Source organism: Gastrolobium bilobum, unplaced genomic scaffold, assembly GCF_033153095.1.
Source record: "Gastrolobium bilobum isolate Gb01-03AN ecotype WA unplaced genomic scaffold, APGP_CSIRO_Gbil_v1 utg13687, whole genome shotgun sequence".
Taxonomy (NCBI): domain Eukaryota; kingdom Viridiplantae; phylum Streptophyta; class Magnoliopsida; order Fabales; family Fabaceae; genus Gastrolobium; species Gastrolobium bilobum.
Window position 1 is genome coordinate 3,028 of NW_026897328.1, and position 21,850 is coordinate 24,877.

The window sequence follows — 21,850 nt, forward strand, 5'->3', positions numbered from 1 at the left end:
TCCACCTCGAGATATGTGTTCACTCTTAATGGCGGTGCCATTTGTTGGAGGAGTGTCAAACAATCATGTGTGGCTGACTCTACCACAGAGGTTGAGTATGTAGCTGCTTCTGAGGCTGCAAAGGAAGCCACATGGTTAAAGAAGTTCCTAATGGACCTTCAGGTGATACCAGGTGTTAGTCGTCCCATCACACTTTACTGTGACAACAGTGGGGCAGTAGCACAGTGCAAGGAACCAAGGTGTCACAAAAGGAAAAAACACATAGAGAGGAAGTACCACTTGATCCGAGATATCATTGAGAGAGGAGACACAGTGGTTGCCAAGATAGCATCGGATGAAAACCTTGCTGACCCTTTTACTAAGAGTTTGCCTGAACGTGTGTTCGAGAGGCATGTTACATCTATGGGTCTTGGGAGGATTCCAGATTTGCTATAGCTTTAGGAGTTAATTTTTCATTTCGTTATTTTGTGCTTTTTGAGCAAGACATTATGGCTTTGTTATTTTTCTGAATGTTATAAATGGGGTATTTTTCATTTGTATGACACACTATTTACAAACTCTAAGGTCCGGATCAATTGTGGAGTATATGACCATATGGATACGTTCATGGAGGACATGGTCATAAGTTCTCACAATTGATGAATAGGTTCACAGCTATTAAATTAAGTTGGGCACTTTATTTAGGCTGCAATATTTTATGAGATGATTTTGTCCGAATCATTATAAAATATTGGTGTGAGTTAATACTTACATCGAAGGGATCAAGGAGAGATTTGATTAAGGTTGTTCTTTCTGTCATAAGGAATCAAATTTCCAGATAACTGTAGTTATGTAGTTGCCCTTAATCCTGTGTTTATTTTAAATAAATAATTAAATAGTCTTCATTCTTTGATTTACCAACGGGTGAGGTCCGATCTTTTGACGGCCAATAACTCGGTGTTTTGGGAGTGAGATTATTTGATTATCAGTATTTATGAGATAAACAACAAGGAATTTATAGGAAATGTCCCCTTGATATATTTCGGTACTTGGATATTAAAGACACTGGCCAGTGCATGTAATCCATTAGAGAAATTATCAAAGTCAAGGGAATAAATAATTGATTGGGTTACAGAAAACTAATAAATGAATTATAGACATTTTATAAAGGGGCAATGCATATTAATGTTATAAATGTCATTATTCTTGGAGTTCACGTTCGGATTTTTAGTGGAGTAGCACTGAATTAGATAATCTTGTAAAGATTATCAGGAGCCTTGATCAATGACAAATGGTAGGTCCCCAGGCTAGCTCGAGACAAGGGATGGGGTATATTATCAGATGATGATAGCTTATGGGCTACATGGTCTTGGGTTTACGAACTCAAGTTTGTATCTTAAAGAGCAAGTGGGAGATTGTTGGATATATGCTCTTTTGGTCATTAAAGTCCTATTGGGCTTCAGTGACACTTGAGCCCATGAGGCTTAGGGTTGAGTTATGTCTAAGACCTAAGCGTATATATTCATAGTTTTCTCCTCTTGTGCCTCCAAGGTGAACAGATCATCAGAAACAAACCCAAGAGGCAGACGTTCATCATCTGAACTGTTGCCCACACAACCATCTCATCCTCCTCGAGAGATAGTCTGGAAGATCGATCATAGAGGGAACAACTATTGTTCGTGGTCACATAACTACGCCCTTCCAGGTAATCAAAACGATGAAGGTTAATCTTTTCCCTCGTCGTGTCGGTTCGATGCGCTTCCGCATTTCTGGTGAGATTCCTACAATCCCAAGGTGAAGTAGGAGCACCAAAAAGTGGAAGTTAGAGCACAGAACTGCACCAACACTAGCTCATAGTTGCTGCATGTTCTAATTTCTAAAAGTGGCATTTAAGCTCCCTATGGCTAGTCTATTCTGACGTATCACTTTTAAAATAATAAAACACAAATGAAGAACGTGATCAAGAGTGAACGCAAAAGATAAGTTGACTGCGTATAATTAATTTTTGAATGCATATAATATGGCTAATTCGAAAGTATGCTATTTGCACACAATGACACACCTTCTGGCTTCTGCACTTCATTGCTCTTGAAATAGGAATCTTACATCACATATAGGAAACAGCCAACGCAACTGAACTTATATGGTAGGATTTGCGGCTTAGTATTGAACTTAAGATACAAAGGGACTAAGTAGACTATCAGTATTAGTTTTTGATAAGTATTGAATGGGAAACAAAGCAGGGTCTTTATAAGCAATTATCAATTTGTCATAAAATTCAGCCATTGTAGCATCATTTTGGTCTTCTCTGTCCTTCTTTATTAAACTCTGGAAACATAAACACAAGCCAAAATCAGTGAAGAGGGATTGAATACAACATGCCACAACTCTTCTGTTCTTTCAGAGATAATTATTGCCTTATCTTTTAGGTTAAGGAGTGGATATTGGAAAATACATTTGAAGACACGTTATAGTCACTAAAAACTTACCTCTGCAGAATATGCAACAAATATGGGCAAGAATCGTTTTCGGCAGTACTCATTAAAGAGAAGAGTGAGGACTGGTAGAGGAAGCATCAAAGTGGATGCTGGAGAAAGTTTTTTCAATGCAAAAATTCCCACTGCAATAATGTGCATGAGTACTAGAGAAAAAATCATTGTATTGTGCACAATTGGCCAAAATTTCCCTGCAGTTTCATACTTTGGTGCATATACATTTATAAACTGCATAATACAAAGGCAGAGTATCAGTGTAAGCCATGTAATAACCAATTTTCCGGAGTCTCACATTCACAGGGATAAAATGACTTTAACATTGTCAGATTCCATAGTCAACCAAAAGAAAACAATCCTTGTCTAAAAGCACAGATATCGTACTTTGTTAATTGTTAAAAATGGAAACTTCTAATAGGCAATCAAGATTATATTACTACTTACACCAGTCAGTCCCAACTACAGCCACAGGCACTTTCTGAAATAAAAATACATCTATAGGAAGTATAAATTTAAGGGATTTGTGTTTATCATGTTGTAGGAGATAAAATTATCTCCTATACACACATAAAAGTGTGTAGAACCCATATTTTCTTTTTCTTTCTATTCTCTTCACATGGTCTCATAGGGCCCCACGCACTTTTATGTATGTGTAGGAGATAATTTCATCTCCTATAACACGAGAAACATTAATTCTTAAATTTAAACCATCTTAGACATCTTCCATTTATCTTGGATTGAACCTACACCAGTTGCAGAGTCAAATTTATGTCTTTGTATCTCTTATATCACCACACAACCCCCCCACCACACACAAAAGGTGCACCTTCATCAATGATTTTAATGTGTCTACTCTAACACAGTGAACCATAGAGTATGGCAAAGCATGAGAAAGATCATTAATAGTTAGCTTCATTCCTGTGCTGAATTCTCTGATGCTTTTCATTATGTAACATTCAAATTTACTCCTACGAAATTTCTATGAAACCTAATTTTATATAATTATCCTTAACTTCATCAAAACATTATTGAATCACTGACCCAAGATATCAAATTGGAACTTGTTTATACTTTTCCTCTTCAACTATGTGAGATGCATCCTTGACTGGAGGAAAGGAACCCCATAGCAGGAGGCACGTTGTTCAAAAACAACTGAAGAATAAGGTTGGGAAAGACTTAAAACTCTGGTCATAAAGGCTTTGATATTATGTTGAAAACTAACTCAACCCAAATGCTTAAACCGTGGAGGCTTGATAATGTTCTTCTATCTTAACTCTTTCTATTTTGGAATAAAGTTTGTCAGTATTTCCACAAACAAAATTCTTCCTTCTTTTTATTAGTGGGTGCAGGGCATAAATCTTGTTGTAAATATTTGTTATTTTATTATTATTAGTATTTGTTGTATTGGGCCAAGCCCATTAGGTCAAGTATTAGGTCAAGTATTAGGGTTTTCATTCTCTATAAATAGAGACCTCTTTGTACAGATTATACATACAATTCAATAATATTTCAAATACTCTTTTCTTTCAAGTTGGTATCAGAGCTCTTGATCCTGAGGGCTCTGCTTCCGCGTCTACGAATCCTTTTATTCTTTTTCTGTCTCTCGCTGCCATTAGCCGCCACCGAAAAATTTTTCCGGGGACATTTTGGACCGAGATCACTGTTCCTTATTCCTCATCACTTTTCCTATTCCTTTCTTTCTTGTCTCTCGTAAAACAAAGAACACACAGAACCATTCCTACCAAAGGACGTCACGTAAAGAACGCACTGAACCACTGCTCATCGTGTTTTGGGTACTTTTCCGGTGGATTCTTCAACGCGACCAACCACAGGTAGAACCGCCATCGCCGGACGACGTCGCCCCAAAAGTCTCAGCCCGGAAGACCACCGCACGCGCTCACACGCGCCTCCTCTTCATTGGCGAGTGAAGCCCACGCGCATCCAGTCTCACCGGCGCGTGGAGGTGTTTCTTGGCTGCGGACCGGTGCAGTTCTGCTCGACTCTCCAAGCCCGTTCTGGATCTGTGCTCAAATCCTTGATCGGACTTCGTTTGGTATTTTTTCAGTATTTGTTTGGCTTCTTGGTGCTATTGTTTGACAAGTTTTGTGCAGTATGGACTCTTCTCAAAGGAATTCCTTTACAAAGTTTTCTGATGGTACATCTTCTGGATCTAAGAGAGATGATCGATGGTGTTCTTATTGTAAAAGAACAGGTCATATCAAGGATCTATGCTTTCGCCTCCATGGAAAGCAAACTGTCTTAGAAAAAATGGCTAGGATGCGTGGTCAACCGCATTTTACTTCCTCTAAAATAACTTCTGCATTTCGTCCAGATGAGTTGGAACGGCTCCGAACCCTCCTTGATTCTTTGAGTAAGCCATCTGATACTAGTACTTTGACTATGACTGGTATGAGCTCCAAAACTTATTCTTTCATTTCTTCATGTAATGATTTTAAAAATTCTTGGGTTGTTGATTCTGGTGCTACTGATCATATGGCTTGTTGTGCTGACTCCTTTACTTCTTATCATCCTACCATTGGAACTCATACAATAGCCGTAGCTGATGGCTCTCATACATCAGTTGCGGGTTTTGGTGACATAAACTTATAGCAGTCCTTACATCTTAAGGATGTTCTTCATGTTCCTAAACTCTCCACGGATCTTCTTTCTATTCATAAAATTACAAAAGATTTGAATTGTACTGTAACCTTCTATCCTACCCATTGTGTTTTTCAGGATCTCGCCACGGGGAAGACGATTGGTAGTGCTAAAGAGCAAGGTGGGCTGTACTATCTGGTGTCACAATCTCCTGAAAATAAAGTAATAGATCACATCTTGATGTCTCATGGTCAATCAACTGCTGATTCTTTGATTTGGCTTCATCATAAGCGCTTAGGTCATCCTCCATTTAGTTTACTCAAATCTTTATTTCCGTCATTGTTTTTATCTAAGTCTGTTGAGTCTTTTCATTGTGATGTTTGTGAATTTGCTAAGCATCATCGTGTGTCTTTCCCTTCTAGTATTACTAAAAGTGTTGAACCTTTTGATCTTATTCATTCTGATGTTTGGGGTCCTTCTAAGGTCCCTCATTCTTCTGGAAATAAATGGTTTTTTTCTTTTATTGATGATTGCACTCGTGTAACTTGGGTTTACTTAATGCGTGAAAAGTCTGAGGTACCACAACTGTTCTTTCAATTTTATAAAATGATTGAGACTCAATTTTGTAAAAAAATCAAAAGACTAAGGACAGATAATGGTACTGAATATGTCAATCACTCTTTTTCCCAATTTATACAAAATCAAGGTATGATTCATGAACTTACTTGTGTAGACACCCCTCAACAAAATGGGGTTGCTGAAAGGAAAAATCGTGACCTTCTTGAAGTTGCTCGTGCCTTACTGTTTCAAACACATGTACCCAAATGCTGTTGGGGAGATGCCATTCTTACTGCAGCGTTCTTGATCAATCGTCTACCCACTCGGGTTCTCGATCATGTAAGTCCTATTCACTCCATGACTTCTTTTTTTCCTTCTGTTCCAACTTTGCAAAGTCTTCCTCCTCGAGTGTTTGAGTGTGTTGTCTTTGTTCATATTCATAAACAGCATCGCAGTAAGTTGGATCCTAGGGCTCTTAAATGTGTCTTCCTTGGATATGCTCCTGATAAGAAGGGCTACAAGTGCTATCACCCTGGAAGTCGGAAATTTTTTGTTTCTATGGATGTTACATTTCAGGAATCTGAGTCCTTTTTCCAAGGTCCTCATCTTCAGGGGGAGAATAATTCACCAGAAGAATCATCACCTTCCTTCTTTGAATTGGAATCTTCAGTGTCTACTCCTTCACCTGTGTCAGTGTATCCTCCTTTTGGCCCTGTTCCTCCTGTGTCTATTCCTCCTGTGTCAAATCCTCCTGTGAGTAATCCTCCTGTGACTGATTCTCCTGTGATTGATACATCAAGTACACCAGAGATACGGAAGATTATGACACCTGAGTTGGTATATCAAAGAAGGAAACAGCCCACATTGCCTCAGCAGCAACCTCAATCGTCTGAACCACTGGTAAGTCCTGCATCTCATATTTCTGATCATGATGTTAATACTTCTGATGACTTACCCATTACTACTGATTCTGATGATTTATCCATTGCTCTTAGAAAAGGAAAAAGAGCTTGTCCCAAGAAATCTTGTCCCTCCTGTCCCTCTTGTACTCAATACCCTATCTCCCATTTTGTTTCCTCTGCTAATCTTTCTGTGCAGCACAAAAGCTTTGTTTCAGCACTACACTCTATTGCAATTCCAAAATCAGTACATGAAGCCTTGAAAGATGGGAATTGGGCACAAGCCATGCAAGAGGAAATGAATGTGTTGGAGAAAAATAAAACATGGGAGGTTATTGATAGACCTAATGGAAAGAAAGCAGTAGGGTGCAGATGGGTTTATGCCCTGAAATATAATTCCGATGGAACTCTTGAGAGATACAAGGCTCGATTAGTTGCCAAAGGTTACACTCAAACCTATGGCATTGATTATGAAGAAACATTTGCTCCAGTTGCAAAGATGAATACGGTGAGAGTCTTGTTATCCCTTGCTGCCCATTACAATTGGGATATAAATCAATTTGATGTGAAAAATGTTTTCCTCAATGGTGAGTTAGAAGAAGAAGTCTACATGGAAATCCCGCCTGGTTTTGATTCTGTGAAGGGAGAAAATAAAGTTTGTAGATTAAAAAAGGCCTTGTATGGATTGAAGCAGTCACCTCGTGCCTGGTTTGAAAGGTTTACTAAGGTTATGATGACCTTAGGATACAGACAGAGTCAAGGAGATCACACTCTTTTCTTCAAGCACTCCCATAATGGGAAGCTTACTGTGCTCCTTGTATATGTTGATGATATTATTATCACAGGTGATGATTTTGTGGAGAAACAGATTCTGCAAACACGGCTTGCCTCTGAGTTTGAAGTCAAAGACCTTGGAAAACTGAGATATTTCCTAGGGATAGAAGTAGCTCATTCAAGGAAAGGAATTTTTATTAGCCAGAGAAAATATGTTCTTGATCTTCTCAAAGAAGCAGGAAAGCTCGGGTGTAAACCCTCTAATACTCCTATTGAGCAGAATCACAAGATAGGCTATGAAGAAGAGAGTCCTCCAGTTGATAAAGGACAATATCAACGGCTAGTTGGGAAATTGATATATCTGGCTCATACTAGACCAGACCTAGCTTATGCTATTAGTGTTGTCAGTCATTTTATGCACGATCCAAAGGAGAAACACATGCAGGCAGTAGAGAGAATTCTGCAGTATCTTAAAGCTACTCCTGGTAAAGGATTGTTATTCCGACGTGATGGCAATCTCTCTTTAGAAGTTTACACTGATGCTGATTATGCTGGATCCGTGACTGACCGTCGTTCTACCACTGGTTACTGCATGTTTCTTTGCGGTAACTTGGTGACATGATGAAGTAAGAAACAAGATGTGGTCGCCAGATCAAGTGCAGAAGCTGAATTTCGAGCTATGGCTCAAGGCATTTGTGAGTTACTGTGGCTGAAAATTATACTTGATGATCTCAAAATAAAATGTGAGGGACCTATGAAGCTGCTATGTGACAATAAGTCCGCTATTTGTATAGCTCATAATCCGGTTCAACATGATCGGACTAAACATATTGAGGTCGACCGCCATTTCATCAAAGAGAAACTTGATAGCGGGTTGATTACCACTCCATACATTCCCACTGGGCGCCAATTAGCTGATCTATTGACAAAGGGACTTCCTTCAGACAGATTTCAAGAACTTACTAGCAAGCTGAGAATGATAAATATCTATTCCTCAGCTTGAGGGGGAGTGTTGTAAATATTTGTTATTTTATTATTATTAGTATTTGTTGTATTGGGCCAAGCCCATTAGGTCAAGTATTAGGTTAAGTATTAGGATTTTCATTCTCTATAAATAGAGACCTCTTTGTACAGATTATACATACAATTCAATAATATTTCAAATATCCTTTTCTTTCAAGTAATCTCATGTATGAAAAAATCAAAGACTCTTCTTTTCCAGAAATAGATACCAAAATAAGCATTGGAATAAGTGCTGACCTGGTTTCGAAATATGATGTATGCAAGACAGAGATAGACCAGGAGGAATGGTAAAATTAGCGGAGCTAGGAAGAAATATGTAATACCAAGAAGTCCAACGAAAAGGACCCTTGGAAGATCCCTATGGTAAGGAATAGATGGAACTTCAAATTCATCGTCTGGTCTTGTGAAGGGCCTTGTCATCAAGCTGCAAAATAGAGGAATTATCCGAAAGAGTTCTGATGACACACTTGTCCATCCTGATGTGACAATATATGTAATGAAAAATGATGCCTACAGGAAAATCAAAATTAATTGGATTAAAAACATAAAAATAGCAGATTTAATATCGGTTATAAATTGGTAATTTCCTACGTATTTTTAGACTTGAATATCATGTCATGCCTAAAATGATAGATAGTACGGATAATGTTAGAAGTAACGAGAATACTGTTGATATTGTTTTTCAATTATAGCAGGAACAAACATTAGTGACTAATTAAACTATGGCGAATTATCAGTTAGAGAGTTACTATACCCAGATCAACTAATGATTTGAATATTTAGGGTGTTGAATCAACAAGATTACTTGGGACTCAGGTTTAGGCATCTTACCCTGGTAGAATCAGGAATTCCAAGGATTTGCCCCTATTCAATTTATATTTAGGGTATCCCCTCACACTTCAGGTGAGACTAATAATCTCTTTGGACAATCTGTGATACAATCAGGCCCTTCCCACAAGTGATGTCTCTAAAGCTCAAACCCTTTCCTTCCTAGAGAGCTTACCACTGTATTCGATTCCTTGTGGGTAAAATTTATATTTTCTACTTCATTTTCTTTCCTCTTTAAATTTCTCATTCTCACTCAAGACCAGGAAAGAAGCATAATGTTTGAGACACCACTGAGCTGTAACCATATAATGCAGAAACTGTAATAATGTCATTTATCATCCTTATATGTCTATGAATTTCATTGATGATTCAACTTATGCTATAAAATATAGGCAGGCTAGTTGGGACTTAGTTGCTCAAAACATTTCGACGTGAAAGATTGCTTTTCCTTTTGTGTAATTAAAATAACATGAAAGAAATGTACCCAAAAAAATAAAAAAATGAAAGAATTCTTTGTCAATTCATCATGGAAGATTTTTAAAAACAGTTTATCAGAAGTGTGGTAGCCACTTAAGCAAAAGTAAAGGGAAACAGCATGATTAATGATGTTAATATTTCTATGCATAATGGCCAGACACTAGAAGATATGCTGAAATCAGATTGATTTACGGAACAAAAACGTGTTTCAGTTCCACCTGCATGGCTCTAGGTGGAAAGATAATCTTTTGTAGTTCAAAATTAGAGAAGTTTCAGGGAAGTTTGCAATGGGAAAAAACATTGTCTAACCTGCGCTGGAACTGCAACTGCCAGTCTCCCAGGAATGTCCTTCAGATCAAGGATGACAGACAGCTGGTATAGAACTGACCCAGAAAATAAAGTTGCAAGAAAAACATTCCATATTGTGAACCACAGTACTTTGTTAGATGCACTCAATTCTATATCACTTTGTGAGATGTAACCTTGAATGGAGGTAAGGAGCCCCATGATAGGGGGCACCACTTTCAGAGACATCTGAAGAATAAGGTTCGGAAGGTATCCCGTAATTACTTGAGAAACAAATTTTCTGTAAGCAGATTTAGAAAGGCTTCAGAGATTTTCCATTAACAGATTGAAAGACAAAACATAAGGGTAAAGCTTGCATGCCGTCCTACTTAAGAAGACATAGCATCAGAAATCACAAAAAGGATAGATAGAATGAATTGGACTATACCAGAAAATTACACAAGCAGATTATTTGACTTCACATAAAATGTTGTGATTGAACTATCCTAGTGTTATGAAATTACAACATTGAATAAACCTGAAAATTTTCTCCAGCATGTTGGGCTTCCTCCTTCAATGCTAAGCCCAAGCCCATTTGAGGGGTTTCCTACTAAAAACCCTAACCCTAATTTCCACCTCCTCTATATATACTCATTAGTTGTGGGTGGAGGCTAGGTCAGATTTGAGAGAACAAATTTGAGAGAATTATTTGATTGTTTAAGCAAGGCTTTATGCTTTGCATTTGAGAGATCTCTAGAGAGAGTTTGAGTGAAACATCTCTAGGGTAGTTTGATTATCATCATTGTTGGAGATGTTGAGTTAACCACCACATTGGTGTATTTGATTCGTTGTAACCATTATTTTCATAGTGGATTTCTGATCTGGACTAGGTCCCGTGGGTTTTTACTTCTTAATTCAAGAAGGTTTTCCCACGTTAAATCTGATGTGTTCTTCTTCTCTCTCTCTCTCCTGTTTTCGTTTTGATTTTTCCGCTGCGCTGCCTGACCTGGTGAAGTTCAGGCCGAGGTATTGCCGAGATCCGAGATCAGGATCTTGTTGATTGACTTCCGCACAAAGGCCCCTGAGCCGATCTGAGGGAACCGAGTTTTCCCAACAGTGGTATCAGAGCCCGAGTTCGACGGGTTCTGAGGGAGACGAGATGGAGACCAGTGGCATAACTCATGATGAAGATATGTTCAAGTTGACCGCAGATAATTTCACATATTGGAGACCGATGATGGAAGATCATCTCTACTGCAAAGATTTGCATGAGCCCATTATCCTTGATGAGAGACCGGCAGGCAAGACCGATAAGGAGTGGGAGATCCTGAGTCGGAAGGCGGTAGCCACGATCAGGAAATATATTGATAAAAGTCTCTTTGAGCACGTGTCAGAATTCACGAACGCGTATGAGTTGTGGACGAAATTAGAGTCCATGATTCAGAAGAAGACTCCCAGGAATAAAGCACACCTGTTTCGCCGACTTGTTAAGCATGAATACAAGGACGATATGAGCATGATTGAACACCTTCAAAGGTATTGTGAATCAGCTGTCAAAGGTTGATATGAAAATTGATGAAGAACTGCAGGCATTGCTGCTGTTGAGCTCGCTGCCAGAAAGCTGGGATACTCTGGTGGTGACCCTGAATAACTCGACTCCAGATGGAAAATTGAAGATGGATGTCGTGACAGACAGCCTCCTGGGCGAAGAATCCAGGAGAAGAGAACGAGGTACTTCGAGTACGTCTGAGGCCAACGTTGCTGAGAACAAAGGGAAATCCGACTCCCGCGGTAGAAGCAAAAGCCGAGGTAGAGGTCGTGACAGACGAGACAAGTCCAGAGGTCGGTCAAAGCCGAAATATGAGTTGAAGTGCTTTTACTGTGGAAAGACAGGCCATAAGAAGCCAGACTGCTGGACCCTACAAAATGATGAGAAGAACGGCTCTGTGAAGCCGGATCAGATTATTCCCAAGAAGAGGGAAGACAAGAGCACCACTGCGGTGGCTGCAAACCCTAATGCTGAGATATTCCTCCTTGGTGAGAATAATTATTTGAATGTTGCTTATGATGACTGCACCTGGATTGTTGACTCCGGTGCCTCCTTCCACGTTACTCCACACAAAGGTTTTTTCTCCTCTTATCGAGGTGGTGATTTTGGAGTCGTGAAGATGGAAAATCAAGTGACCAGCAAGATTGTTGGTGTCGGTGATGTAACTCTGACCATAGATGTCGGATGCCAACTTGTGTTGAAAGACGTAAGGCTTGTTCCTGACATGCGTTCGAACCTAATCTCGGTAGGCAAACTTGATGATGTCGGGTTAGTGAACTACTTCGGTAGTGTGAGATGGAAGCTGGCCAAGGGAAACTTGGTCGTGGCCCGAGGTAAGAAAGAAGGCTCCTTGTACGTGATGCAAGGAAAGACCAATGGCGGAGAAGCCAATTCTGTTTGAGATGAACCTAACTTGGAGCTATGGCACAAGCGCCTCGGCCACATGAGCGAGAAAGGGCTACAGATCCTGAACAAGAAAGGATTATTGACCGGGTTGAAAGGCCAAGCGTTGGAGAGTTGCACGCACTGCCTAGCTGGAAAACAGCACCGGGTTTCCTTTGCGAGACCGGATCAACCTAGACGACGCAGGCATATTCTTGACCTCGTCCATACTGATGTTTGCTCCATGTCAGAGAAATCTCTTGGAGGAGCTCAGTACTTTGTTTCGTTTATTGATGACCATTCCCGCAAAGTGTGGGTATATTTGTTGAAGTCTAAAGACCAGGTACTCCAATCCTTTAAAGAATTCCATGCTATGGTTGAAAGGGAGACTGGCAAGAAATTGAAGGTGGTCCGATCTGATAATGGTGGTGAGTATTGCGGCCCATTTGATGCATACTGCAGAGCGGCCGGGATTCGACTTGAGAAGACGCCCCCCAAGACTCCACAGTTGAATGGACTTGCTGAGAGGATGAACAGAACAATTGAAGAGAAGGTACGAAGCATGATATCCAATGCCGGATTACCAAAATCATTCTGGGGAGAAGCCGTCAAAACTGCTGTTGACTTGATCAACCTCTCACCACTTGAAGGAGAAATTCCAGAAGAAGTCTGGACAGGTCGGAAAGCGGCCTATAATCAATTGAAAGTGTTTGGATGCCGAGCTTTCGTGCATATCCCTAAAGATGAAAGGGCCAAACTTGATGCAAAGACAAAAGAATGCATCTATCTCAGTTCACCAAAATCCGAGTTCGGGTTCCGACTTTGGGATCCAATCAATAAGAAGATCGTGAGAAGCCGAGATGTGATCTTTCATGAGCATGAGAACATTTATGACATCTCGAAGCCCAAAGTCCGGGTTACTGTCAGACGTGAAGAACCCATCCCTCCTGTCCGAGCTGAAGCAGGGGGAGAAAATCAAGAAAATGAAGAAAATGATGATCAGCAACAAGCTGAAGATGACCAAGACATTGAGGTTCGAGTTGATGATGAGATCCGGGATGAGAATGATGAACCGGGCCCTCAAGCTGAAGAACAGCCGAGATATCCAACTCGAGAAAGAAGACCCTCTACGAGATACTCATCTGATGAATACACCGTTGTTGCTGAAGACGGTGAGCCTCAGAGTTATGATGAGGCTGTGACAAGCTCAGAGAAAGAAGAATGGGAAAAGGCAATGCAAGACGAGATGAAGTCTCTGCACGAGAATCAGACTTATGAGCTGACCGAGTTGCCTAAAGGAAGACGTGCTTTGAAAATCAAATGGGTCTACAAGATTAAGAATGAAGAGAACGGGCAAAAGCCGAGATACAAAGCCCGGATTGTGGTGAAAGGCTGCAATCAGAAGAAAGGAGTAGATTTTGAGGAGATTTTTTCTCCTGTGGTGAAAATGACCTCAGTCCGAACCGTGTTAGCCATGGCGGCTTCAATGGACCTCGAGGTAGAACAAATGGACGTGAAGACGGCATTTCTTCACGGTGATTTAGAAGAAGAAATATATATGGAGCAACCTGAAGGATTCCAAGCTCCAGACCAAGAAGACTTGGTATGTCGATTGAAGAAGAGCCTCTATGGCTTGAAGCAAGCACCTCGGCAGTGGTACAAGAAGTTTGAATTATTCATGACTGATCATAAGTTTGAGAAGACTGAAGCTGACCACTGCGTATTTGTGAAGAGGTATGAGGCCGGAAACTTTCTGATCTTGTTGTTATATGTTGACGACATGCTTATTGTAGGGAAAGACAAATCGAGGATAGTCGCCCTGAAAAAGGCGTTGAGCTCGTCCTTCGCAATGAAGGACCTCGGCCCTGCAAAGCAGATTCTCGGAATCAAGATCATCCGAGATAGACAGAAGAAGCTACTGTGGCTGAGTCAAGAGAAATATATTGAGAAGATTCTGAAGAGATTCAGCATGGACAAAGCCAAAACAGTGAGCACCCCCCTTGCCGGACACATAAAGCTGAACCAAAAGCAATGTCCGAGATCTGATGAAGACAAAGATAAGATGATGAAGGTCCCTTACCAATCCGCCGTCGGAAGCTTGATGTATGCAATGGTTTGCACTAGATCCGACTTGGCGTATTCTGTTGGAATGGTAAGCCGGTATTTGTCAAACCCCGGCAAAGAGCACTGGGAAGCAGTGAAGTGGATCTTCAAGTACCTCCGAGGTACAACCGACTTATGTCTCCGTTTTGGAGAAGGCAAAGCCGAGTTGCAAGGCTACTCGGATTCTGATTTAGGGGGAGATTTCGACTCGAGGAAGTCGACTACAGGATATTTGATGAGATTTGTCGGAGGAGCTGTCTCTTGGCAATCAAGACTTCAGAAATGTGTTGCACTATCGACAACTGAGGCTGAGTACATTGCCGTTACTGAGGCAAGCAAAGAGATACTGTGGATGAAGAAGTTCCTCATGGAACTCGGCCATGATCAAGACAAGTACGAGCTGGGTTGTGACAATCAAAGCGCAATCCATCTTGCGAAGAATTCAACCTATCACTCCCGCACTAAGCATATTTATGTGAGGTATCACTGGATCCGGGATGTGGTGGAAGGTGGAGAGCTCGAACTCGTCAAGGTGCACACTGACCAAAATTGGTCCGACATGATGACGAAGCCGGTTCCAGCAAGAAAATTTGAAGACTGCTGTGAAGGAGCCGGATTGATGCTGAAGCCGACGCATTGAAGTCGGAGGGGGAGATTTGTTGGGCTTCCTCCTTCAATGCTAAGCCCAAGCCCATTTGAGGGGTTTCCTACTAAAAACCCTAACCCTAATTTCCACCTCCTCTATATATACTCATTAGTTGTGGGTGGAGGCTAGGTCAGATTTGAGAGAACAAATTTGAGAGAATTATTTGATTGTTTGAGCAAGGCTTTATGCTTTGCATTTGAGAGATCTCTAGAGAGAGTTTGAGTGAAACATCTCTAGGGTAGTTTGATTATCACCATTGTTGGAGATGTTGAGTTAACCACCACATTGGTGTATTTGATTCGTTGTAACCATTATTTTCATAGTGGATTTCTGATCTGGACTAGGTCCCGTGGGTTTTTACTTCTTAATTCAAGAAGGTTTTCCCACGTTAAATCTGGTTGTGTTCTTCTTCTTCTCTCTCTCTCTCCTGTTTTCGTTTTGATTTTTCCGCTGCGCTGCCTGACCTGGTGAAGTTCAAGCCGAGGTATTGCCGAGATCCGAGATCCGAGATCAGGATCTTGTTGATTGACTTCCGCACAAAGGCCCCTGAGCCGATCTGAGGGAACCGAGTTTTCCCAACACAGCAATCGATTGCAAAACCCATAATTTACATTTACAATCAAAATGTACAGCAAACCATGGTTTGTCAGTGACTATGTGTAAGAGGCAATTTGCAAGCAATCTGATTGTAATACTCCCAAGCACATGTTCATGAAAAATTTATTTTTCAACCAAGAAATGGCACCGTAGTTTGGACCACCTAAACTTACACTAATTTTCTTTATGCTTTAAATGCCATTTACAGCTTCCTGGCTTTATCCTTGTAAGACCTAACTGATATATACTCTCCGTAATGAACTATGCATGCCATCAAGGCAACATAAAATCCATTATCACCAAGTTATGGTCAAGTTAATGCTTGAAAGTGTATACTTAAGTAACAATCAACTATCCCTTTTGACCTAGTTATCATTGAACACTGAGAATTTTTCTTTTGAGTAAAAACTCTATAGTGAGATCACGAGGGAAGGGGACACAAGAAAAGCAAGATAGTATTATCAACATATAGGGGTGTAAATGAGCCGAGCAGCTTGTCAATGGCCCAAGGCAAGGCTTGGCCTGACTTGTTTAACAAATAGAATGGGCTCAAACTTTAAAAAAAACTTGTTTAGCAAACAAGCTCAAGCTTAATTTAATGAGGTTTGGCTTGAAAAACCCGTGAGCTGACCCGATATATGATTATAATAAATAATATATTTTTATGTCACTAAGTCATTAATCCTATTTTTGTAACCCTACTTTTTTACTATTGTCTTTAACTCCACAAGCAACTAACCAAACTCAGGTACTCTTTCTCTATTCTTCTTTGAAGATTATAATATAATAAGCCTTGGAGTTTGGACGGCTTATTCTATTAGTCTGTAAAGTACCAATTCAACCCAAAAGCTTAAGCTGTTAGGTGAGGGCCTCTTTAATGGTTGATATTATACTCTGGCACGCCCCCTCACAAGAGCACCCATTGGGCTTGAAAGGTGGATGATGCATCAGGCCTAGCCTACTTGCGCTAAGAAATTCCACAAACAAAATGGGGGGCGGCAAAGATCGAACTCGGGACACCCAGGCTCTGATACCATTTAAAGAATCAATTCAACCAACAAGTTTAAGAAGAAATTTTAAAGGTTAGTCTATATTACATACTTTTCTTAAAATATTCTTCCCCCACATTCTCTATTTCATGAGCTGGATCAATGTTTAAGAAGAAATTGCAGAACTCATTATTCGATCTTAAAATATATGTGGACTGAGTGGGTTCTATGATTGTTTTTTCTCTGACGAAGGAATACAGAATTTGATGCATTTATAATCTCAACATTTGGACGTATGTGAGTTTGGAAAAAATACATTTTATAATTATAAATGAGTCAAGCCTTTAATTTTTTATAAACAAGCCAAGCCTAGAATTTAGCTCGTACCAAGCTAATGAGCCAAGCCAAACTCAAAATATTTTTCATTCATAAGCTTGGCTCGTTTAAGCTAAAGTTTGGCTCGGCTCAGCTCATTTACACCCCTCATAGATAGATAGATAGATAGATAGAGAGAGAGAGAGAATAAACAAACTTTTACTTACATGGTTAGAATACTTGTCAAGAAGGGAAACAAAATTTCCAATTGGCTGAGGTTGGTAAGACCCTGTACGATTACAACTGGTATAAGGAACAAAATTGTGAAAAGTGTAGTCAGAAATATAACCACCAACTTAGATATCCATCTTCGCATGAATGATTCAGAAAAGAAAGGCCAATAAACATCACGAGGTTCTGGAGCTAGCTCAGTAATCCACTGGGTGGGATTGACTGATTGCTGCATATGGAAAGCAGTTGCAGCACCATAACGAGACTTGAAGAATACAAAGGCAGCTCGAGCCTCCTTGAAAATTGAACAAGAATGTAGATTACGAGGATGCACTTTACATCAACAGATATATGAAAAGTGTAAATAGTTAAATAAGGACTGAAATACTTTTAAAAACTTTTCCGTTTTGGAAAAAAAAAAAAAAAAACAGAAAGAATGCCACATACTTCTCCTGCCAAAGAAGCCTCTGATTGCTGCAATCTTACATTCTCCTGAATGTCCTCCAACTGCTTTCCATAATGATCTATAAGATTATCTTTTCGTCCAAAAAGTCCAAAACAACCACCATGTTTATACTTTTGCTCAGTAGGGTCTGAACGTAATTGAGTAATCCTTTTATACAAATTCTTTGCTTCAATCTAGATTTAAGGGAAAGACAGAGAAATGAGTTGAGTAGTTATTAAAATAAAATAGAAATACACTATACTGAAGTACTTAATTTGACAAACAACATAGCATCCTTCTTCTATGTATAATGACAAAAATAATTGGGTTACCACTTACCAGCAAAGCTGTTGAAACTTGAAATTAATAAATGAAAACTCAATCAATGAATAGAATAACACTATATTACTAAAGATTTAGGTCAATATAACTGTCTCAGGGAATCTCCCTGTAAGAATATTTTTCCATGGAATATGTCATTCCTTTTTTATACTATCTGCAAAAGTGAACCTCCAATCACAAAAGTTTGATGCTTAAATATTAAAAATTGTTAGAGAAATATAATATAAAAACCATTAATACGACCTTCACCTAAAAATTTAACTTAAGTTGTTAGTTCTTTACATGGTATCAGAGCATCTATGATCATGTCGTCACGAGTTCGATCCTCACAGCCCCTTCTATTAATAAATAATTATATATCATGGAGTTTTTTAGCACAGGTAGGTAGGCCTGAGCATTGTCCATTCTTCAAGTCCAATGAACTCTTGAGTAAGATGGTGTGTTAGAGAAATATAATATAAAACTATTAATATGGCCTTCACCTAACAACTTAAGCTTAAGTTGTTGGATTGAATTGATTCTTGTAAAGAACCAATTCAACTCAAAAGCTTAAGTTGTTTGGTGAGATTACATTAATGGTTTTATACTTCTCTAACATGCCTCCCTCACACGAGAGCCCACTGAGCTTGAAAGGTGAATAATGCACAGGTCCACGTATCTATGCTAAGAAACTCCACAAGACTTAATTAATTATTAAATAAATAGGGGGCGGTGAAAATTGAACTCGTGACACCGAGACTCTGATACCAAGTAAAGAACCAATTCAACCCAAAAGCTTAAGTTCTACGCACCGAGGACACTTCAGATCAATTAAATCCTGCTTATTAGCCAGTCTCAATATTGTACAGTCACAAGAAAAAATTTGGAGAGAAAATAATTTAGGCAATAAAATCTGTGAAGATAGGAGGTGGGGCATGAAGAGATCAAGATAAAAGTCCTTTGTTTGAATTTACGTAAGTGAACTGGCCTCATGTATGCCTTATTTATAAGCAGAGTATAGGTAAATAAAACCCATAGGCACTGCGCAGTACAACTATTATATATTTTTTAATAGTACATCCAATACTTACAATATTCCAACATTTGTAAATTAAACCCATTGTGCTTGATGTGGAGTCTTCAAAAGAATCAAACCGTTTCCAGGGGCTGAAAATTCCATGGTTGAGATGAAAAGGAGATTTCTAGCACGTTATGTTATTCACTTAAAGTTTCAATTTGATTTATTTTTCAACTACAAATGATATATGATAAATGCTTTACATATTGCAATTACAAGCACAAACTGCTAAAAATGGTGCTAAAAATTCTGCAAGCTTTTAGAAGACTAAAATAAAAGTTTCTAAGCAAAGTTAAATATACAGGAAAGAATTTAATGAACAAGAAAGGAAATAAAAATTGGACAGAATGCTTACTAGGAGACTTCGGATTTTGTTTGTACGACGAATAATCACATGCGACAGATATGTAGCTGGGTAAAGCTCTTGAAAGAAGCTCTCAACACTGTCACTGATACTGCAACTCGAGGAAGTAGGAATACTGTGAACTAAAATGGTGAACTGATGCGGCTGAGGTTTGGATGAATCAAAATACGAAATTCTTTTGGAAGCTATGTATTTATATTCCTGAAGATTGAAATAATTTTGAGCAATGAGTGTATGTAGTTCAATGGTTGTCTCTTGGAGTTGGTGAGTCAATAAAGCAACTTAAGAAAAACAAAAATGGAAATCCCTTATAAAGCTCTGTAGAATTCAGAGGTAACTTACATAATAAAGTAGTAGGCATATAAATCCAGTGACAATATATACAGAAATGAAGTGGACCCACAACCTGAAATAAAAGTAAAAAAAGTAAAAAAAAGGATAACAATCTCATTCTAAGCACAATTGAATTAAAAGATAAATGCTGAAATGATAAGCTATCTAAGCATAGCTGAATGAAAACTAAAATATTGAGGCAGTATTCACCAGTTAGAGCCACTGTTTACATTTGATATGGTGAACAGATCCAAGGAGTTATTGGTAAAGTCAACAACGTCAAAATCTTGTAGATGATTTCCCCAGCAATTCACGGGAAGAAGCACAAGGATCCCAATAATCCCAGCAAAAGTAAATATTTTCAAACTGCAAACATTCAAGAAATGACAGAACTCAAATCTAAATAAGAGTTGTTTATTTTAATTTTATTTTATTTGTTGTAACCCTTTTGTTTTTGTTGTTTTGGGAAGGGGATTAGAAAATACCTGAAGGTTATGGTGCGCATAAATACTACACCATCTAATCCTGATAATGAAAATAGCTCCTCTTCGGAAAGCCTCCATGCTTTTGCAACCCAATCAGGGGAAGGTATTAATCTTTCTAAATTGAAACGACTTCTCCGCTTAGAAGTTCCTTCAGCCAACAAGCGTGGTACATAAACTTCATAGTTACTAGGTTGTTTCCTCAATATAGAGTACAAGGTAAAGAACAAGACACACAGAGCAGTGTTTATCCCAACAGATGTGAGAAGAGCAGAGACAATCATGTCTTCAAGTAAATAAATCCAAGCAAATACAAAAAAAAAATTATGACTTATAAGGGAGGGGAAACTACTAAATTGTAAAGTGAGTATTTTATGAATTATGAGACATGTCCTAGGTTCACTTTAATGCATTAAATCACTAGGAAACTAATTGAAGACACAAAATTGAAAAATTCTCCATTTTGCCTGTTTGACAGGTTGTGAATAGTTCCAATTTAAGAGATCTCGATCGTTCAATAAATGACTTGCAAGTTTCATCCTTTCGTTGCAGACACCCCTTAACACGCAAGTGACGAATCTTAACGTGCGGAATCACCGTGTACTTGTGTCAATCACGGATTGGTGCCCTTTTTAATAAAGCTTTAAGTAGAATTGACCGGGACCACTATTATTGTTAATTCTATTTGAATCTAACTATTTTAAATGCTTGAATTGAAGATATAAATTCATGTGAAGCAGCAGAATCAACAATTAATAATAAATATAATAATTTTTATTTTTATCTTTAGGGATATGATCAACTTATATTAAAAATATTAAGTTGCTTTCCGAAAAACAAAAAAATATTAAGTCTCATGCTAAATTTTAGTGATTGATCGATCCCACCTACATTTAATATGCCACACAATTAATAAGTTAGAATTATTATTAAATATAAACACTTAGATCGACATAAATTGATATTATCATATAAGAATGAGAAGTCTACTCAACTAATGAAATAGGATTATTAAATATAAATAAAATCAGCTTAAGATTGGGTGTAAAAGTTACACCCATATTAATGAAGGGTTTTGTTTTTCTCCTTTCATACGAGGAAAAGAATTCTCCACACACATGTTTAAGGTAGATCCCACCATTAAGAAATTAAAATAAAAATAAAAAACCAATGCACACATATCGATGTATGAGTGACATAAGAAATATTTTCTCCATCTACATAAGAAAGTATTTTTCCATTAATGAAGTCTTAAAACTCGTCTCAATAATCAAGAGCACTCCCTTGAGCACTTCAACTGCATCCTCTCAAGCCTGTTTACTGGTACATGGTACTTCCTTTTTCTCCTTCACCTGAACCATAATAAACCACTTGAAATTTGAAATTTCTTTGCTATATAAAAGGGGAAATTCGAATTTTCGATCAAATTATTCCAATAGAAAATCTCAGACTAAATCAAGGCAGAGATTAGGACACTATTATGTCAATGGCCGTTTGGACTAATTGGAGGATACTTTCAGATAAATGTGATAAAGCCTGGCCCACCATATCCTCTAAATATAAGGTAGCAATTTATCATAGACCATTCTTACTTAAGTTCAA

The 21,850-nt window shown here is 38.7% G+C and overlaps 1 protein-coding gene across 3 annotated transcripts; it reads right to left on the reverse strand.

Annotated features, from left to right (window-relative positions):
• Window positions 1-2,006: 2,006 nt before the first annotated feature.
• On the reverse strand, window positions 2,007-20,540 carry LOC133306010 (CSC1-like protein At1g69450). Of its 3 annotated transcripts, XM_061506273.1 has the most exons (11): window positions 20,252-20,540; window positions 19,977-20,132; window positions 19,776-19,839; window positions 19,425-19,634; window positions 17,673-17,864; window positions 17,222-17,520; window positions 10,111-10,214; window positions 9,938-10,011; window positions 8,561-8,833; window positions 2,469-2,702; window positions 2,007-2,307 (listed from the first exon to the last, which is right to left on the reverse strand). In XM_061506273.1, the coding sequence occupies exons 1-11, from the start codon at window positions 20,530-20,532 to the stop codon at window positions 2,152-2,154; spliced, it is 2,043 nt and encodes a 680-aa protein (XP_061362257.1). In that variant the 5' UTR covers window positions 20,533-20,540; the 3' UTR covers window positions 2,007-2,151. The 3 variants fall into 3 exon arrangements, with proteins under 3 accessions (XP_061362257.1, XP_061362256.1, XP_061362258.1); XM_061506272.1 differs by having other exon boundaries at window positions 9,938-10,214; XM_061506274.1 differs by lacking the exons at window positions 9,938-10,011; window positions 10,111-10,214 and having other exon boundaries at window positions 8,561-8,747.
• Between the last annotated feature and the right edge of the window lie 1,310 nt (window positions 20,541-21,850).

What these genes read in the sequence shown, in the direction of transcription:
- LOC133306010 (XM_061506272.1), bottom strand. Translation starts at nt 20,532, where the DNA reads ATGATTGTCTCTGCTCTTCTCACATCTGTTGGGATAAACACTGCTCTG. An exon ending in TTGACAAGTATTCTAACCAT is followed by an intron (nt 10,215 to 17,221) that starts GTAAGTAAAAGT and finishes ATCTGCTTACAG; the next exon opens with AAAATTTGTTTCTCAAGTAA. An exon ending in TTGTTGCATATTCTGCAGAG is followed by an intron (nt 2,308 to 2,468) that starts GTAAGTTTTTAG and finishes TTATGTTTCCAG; the next exon opens with AGTTTAATAAAGAAGGACAG.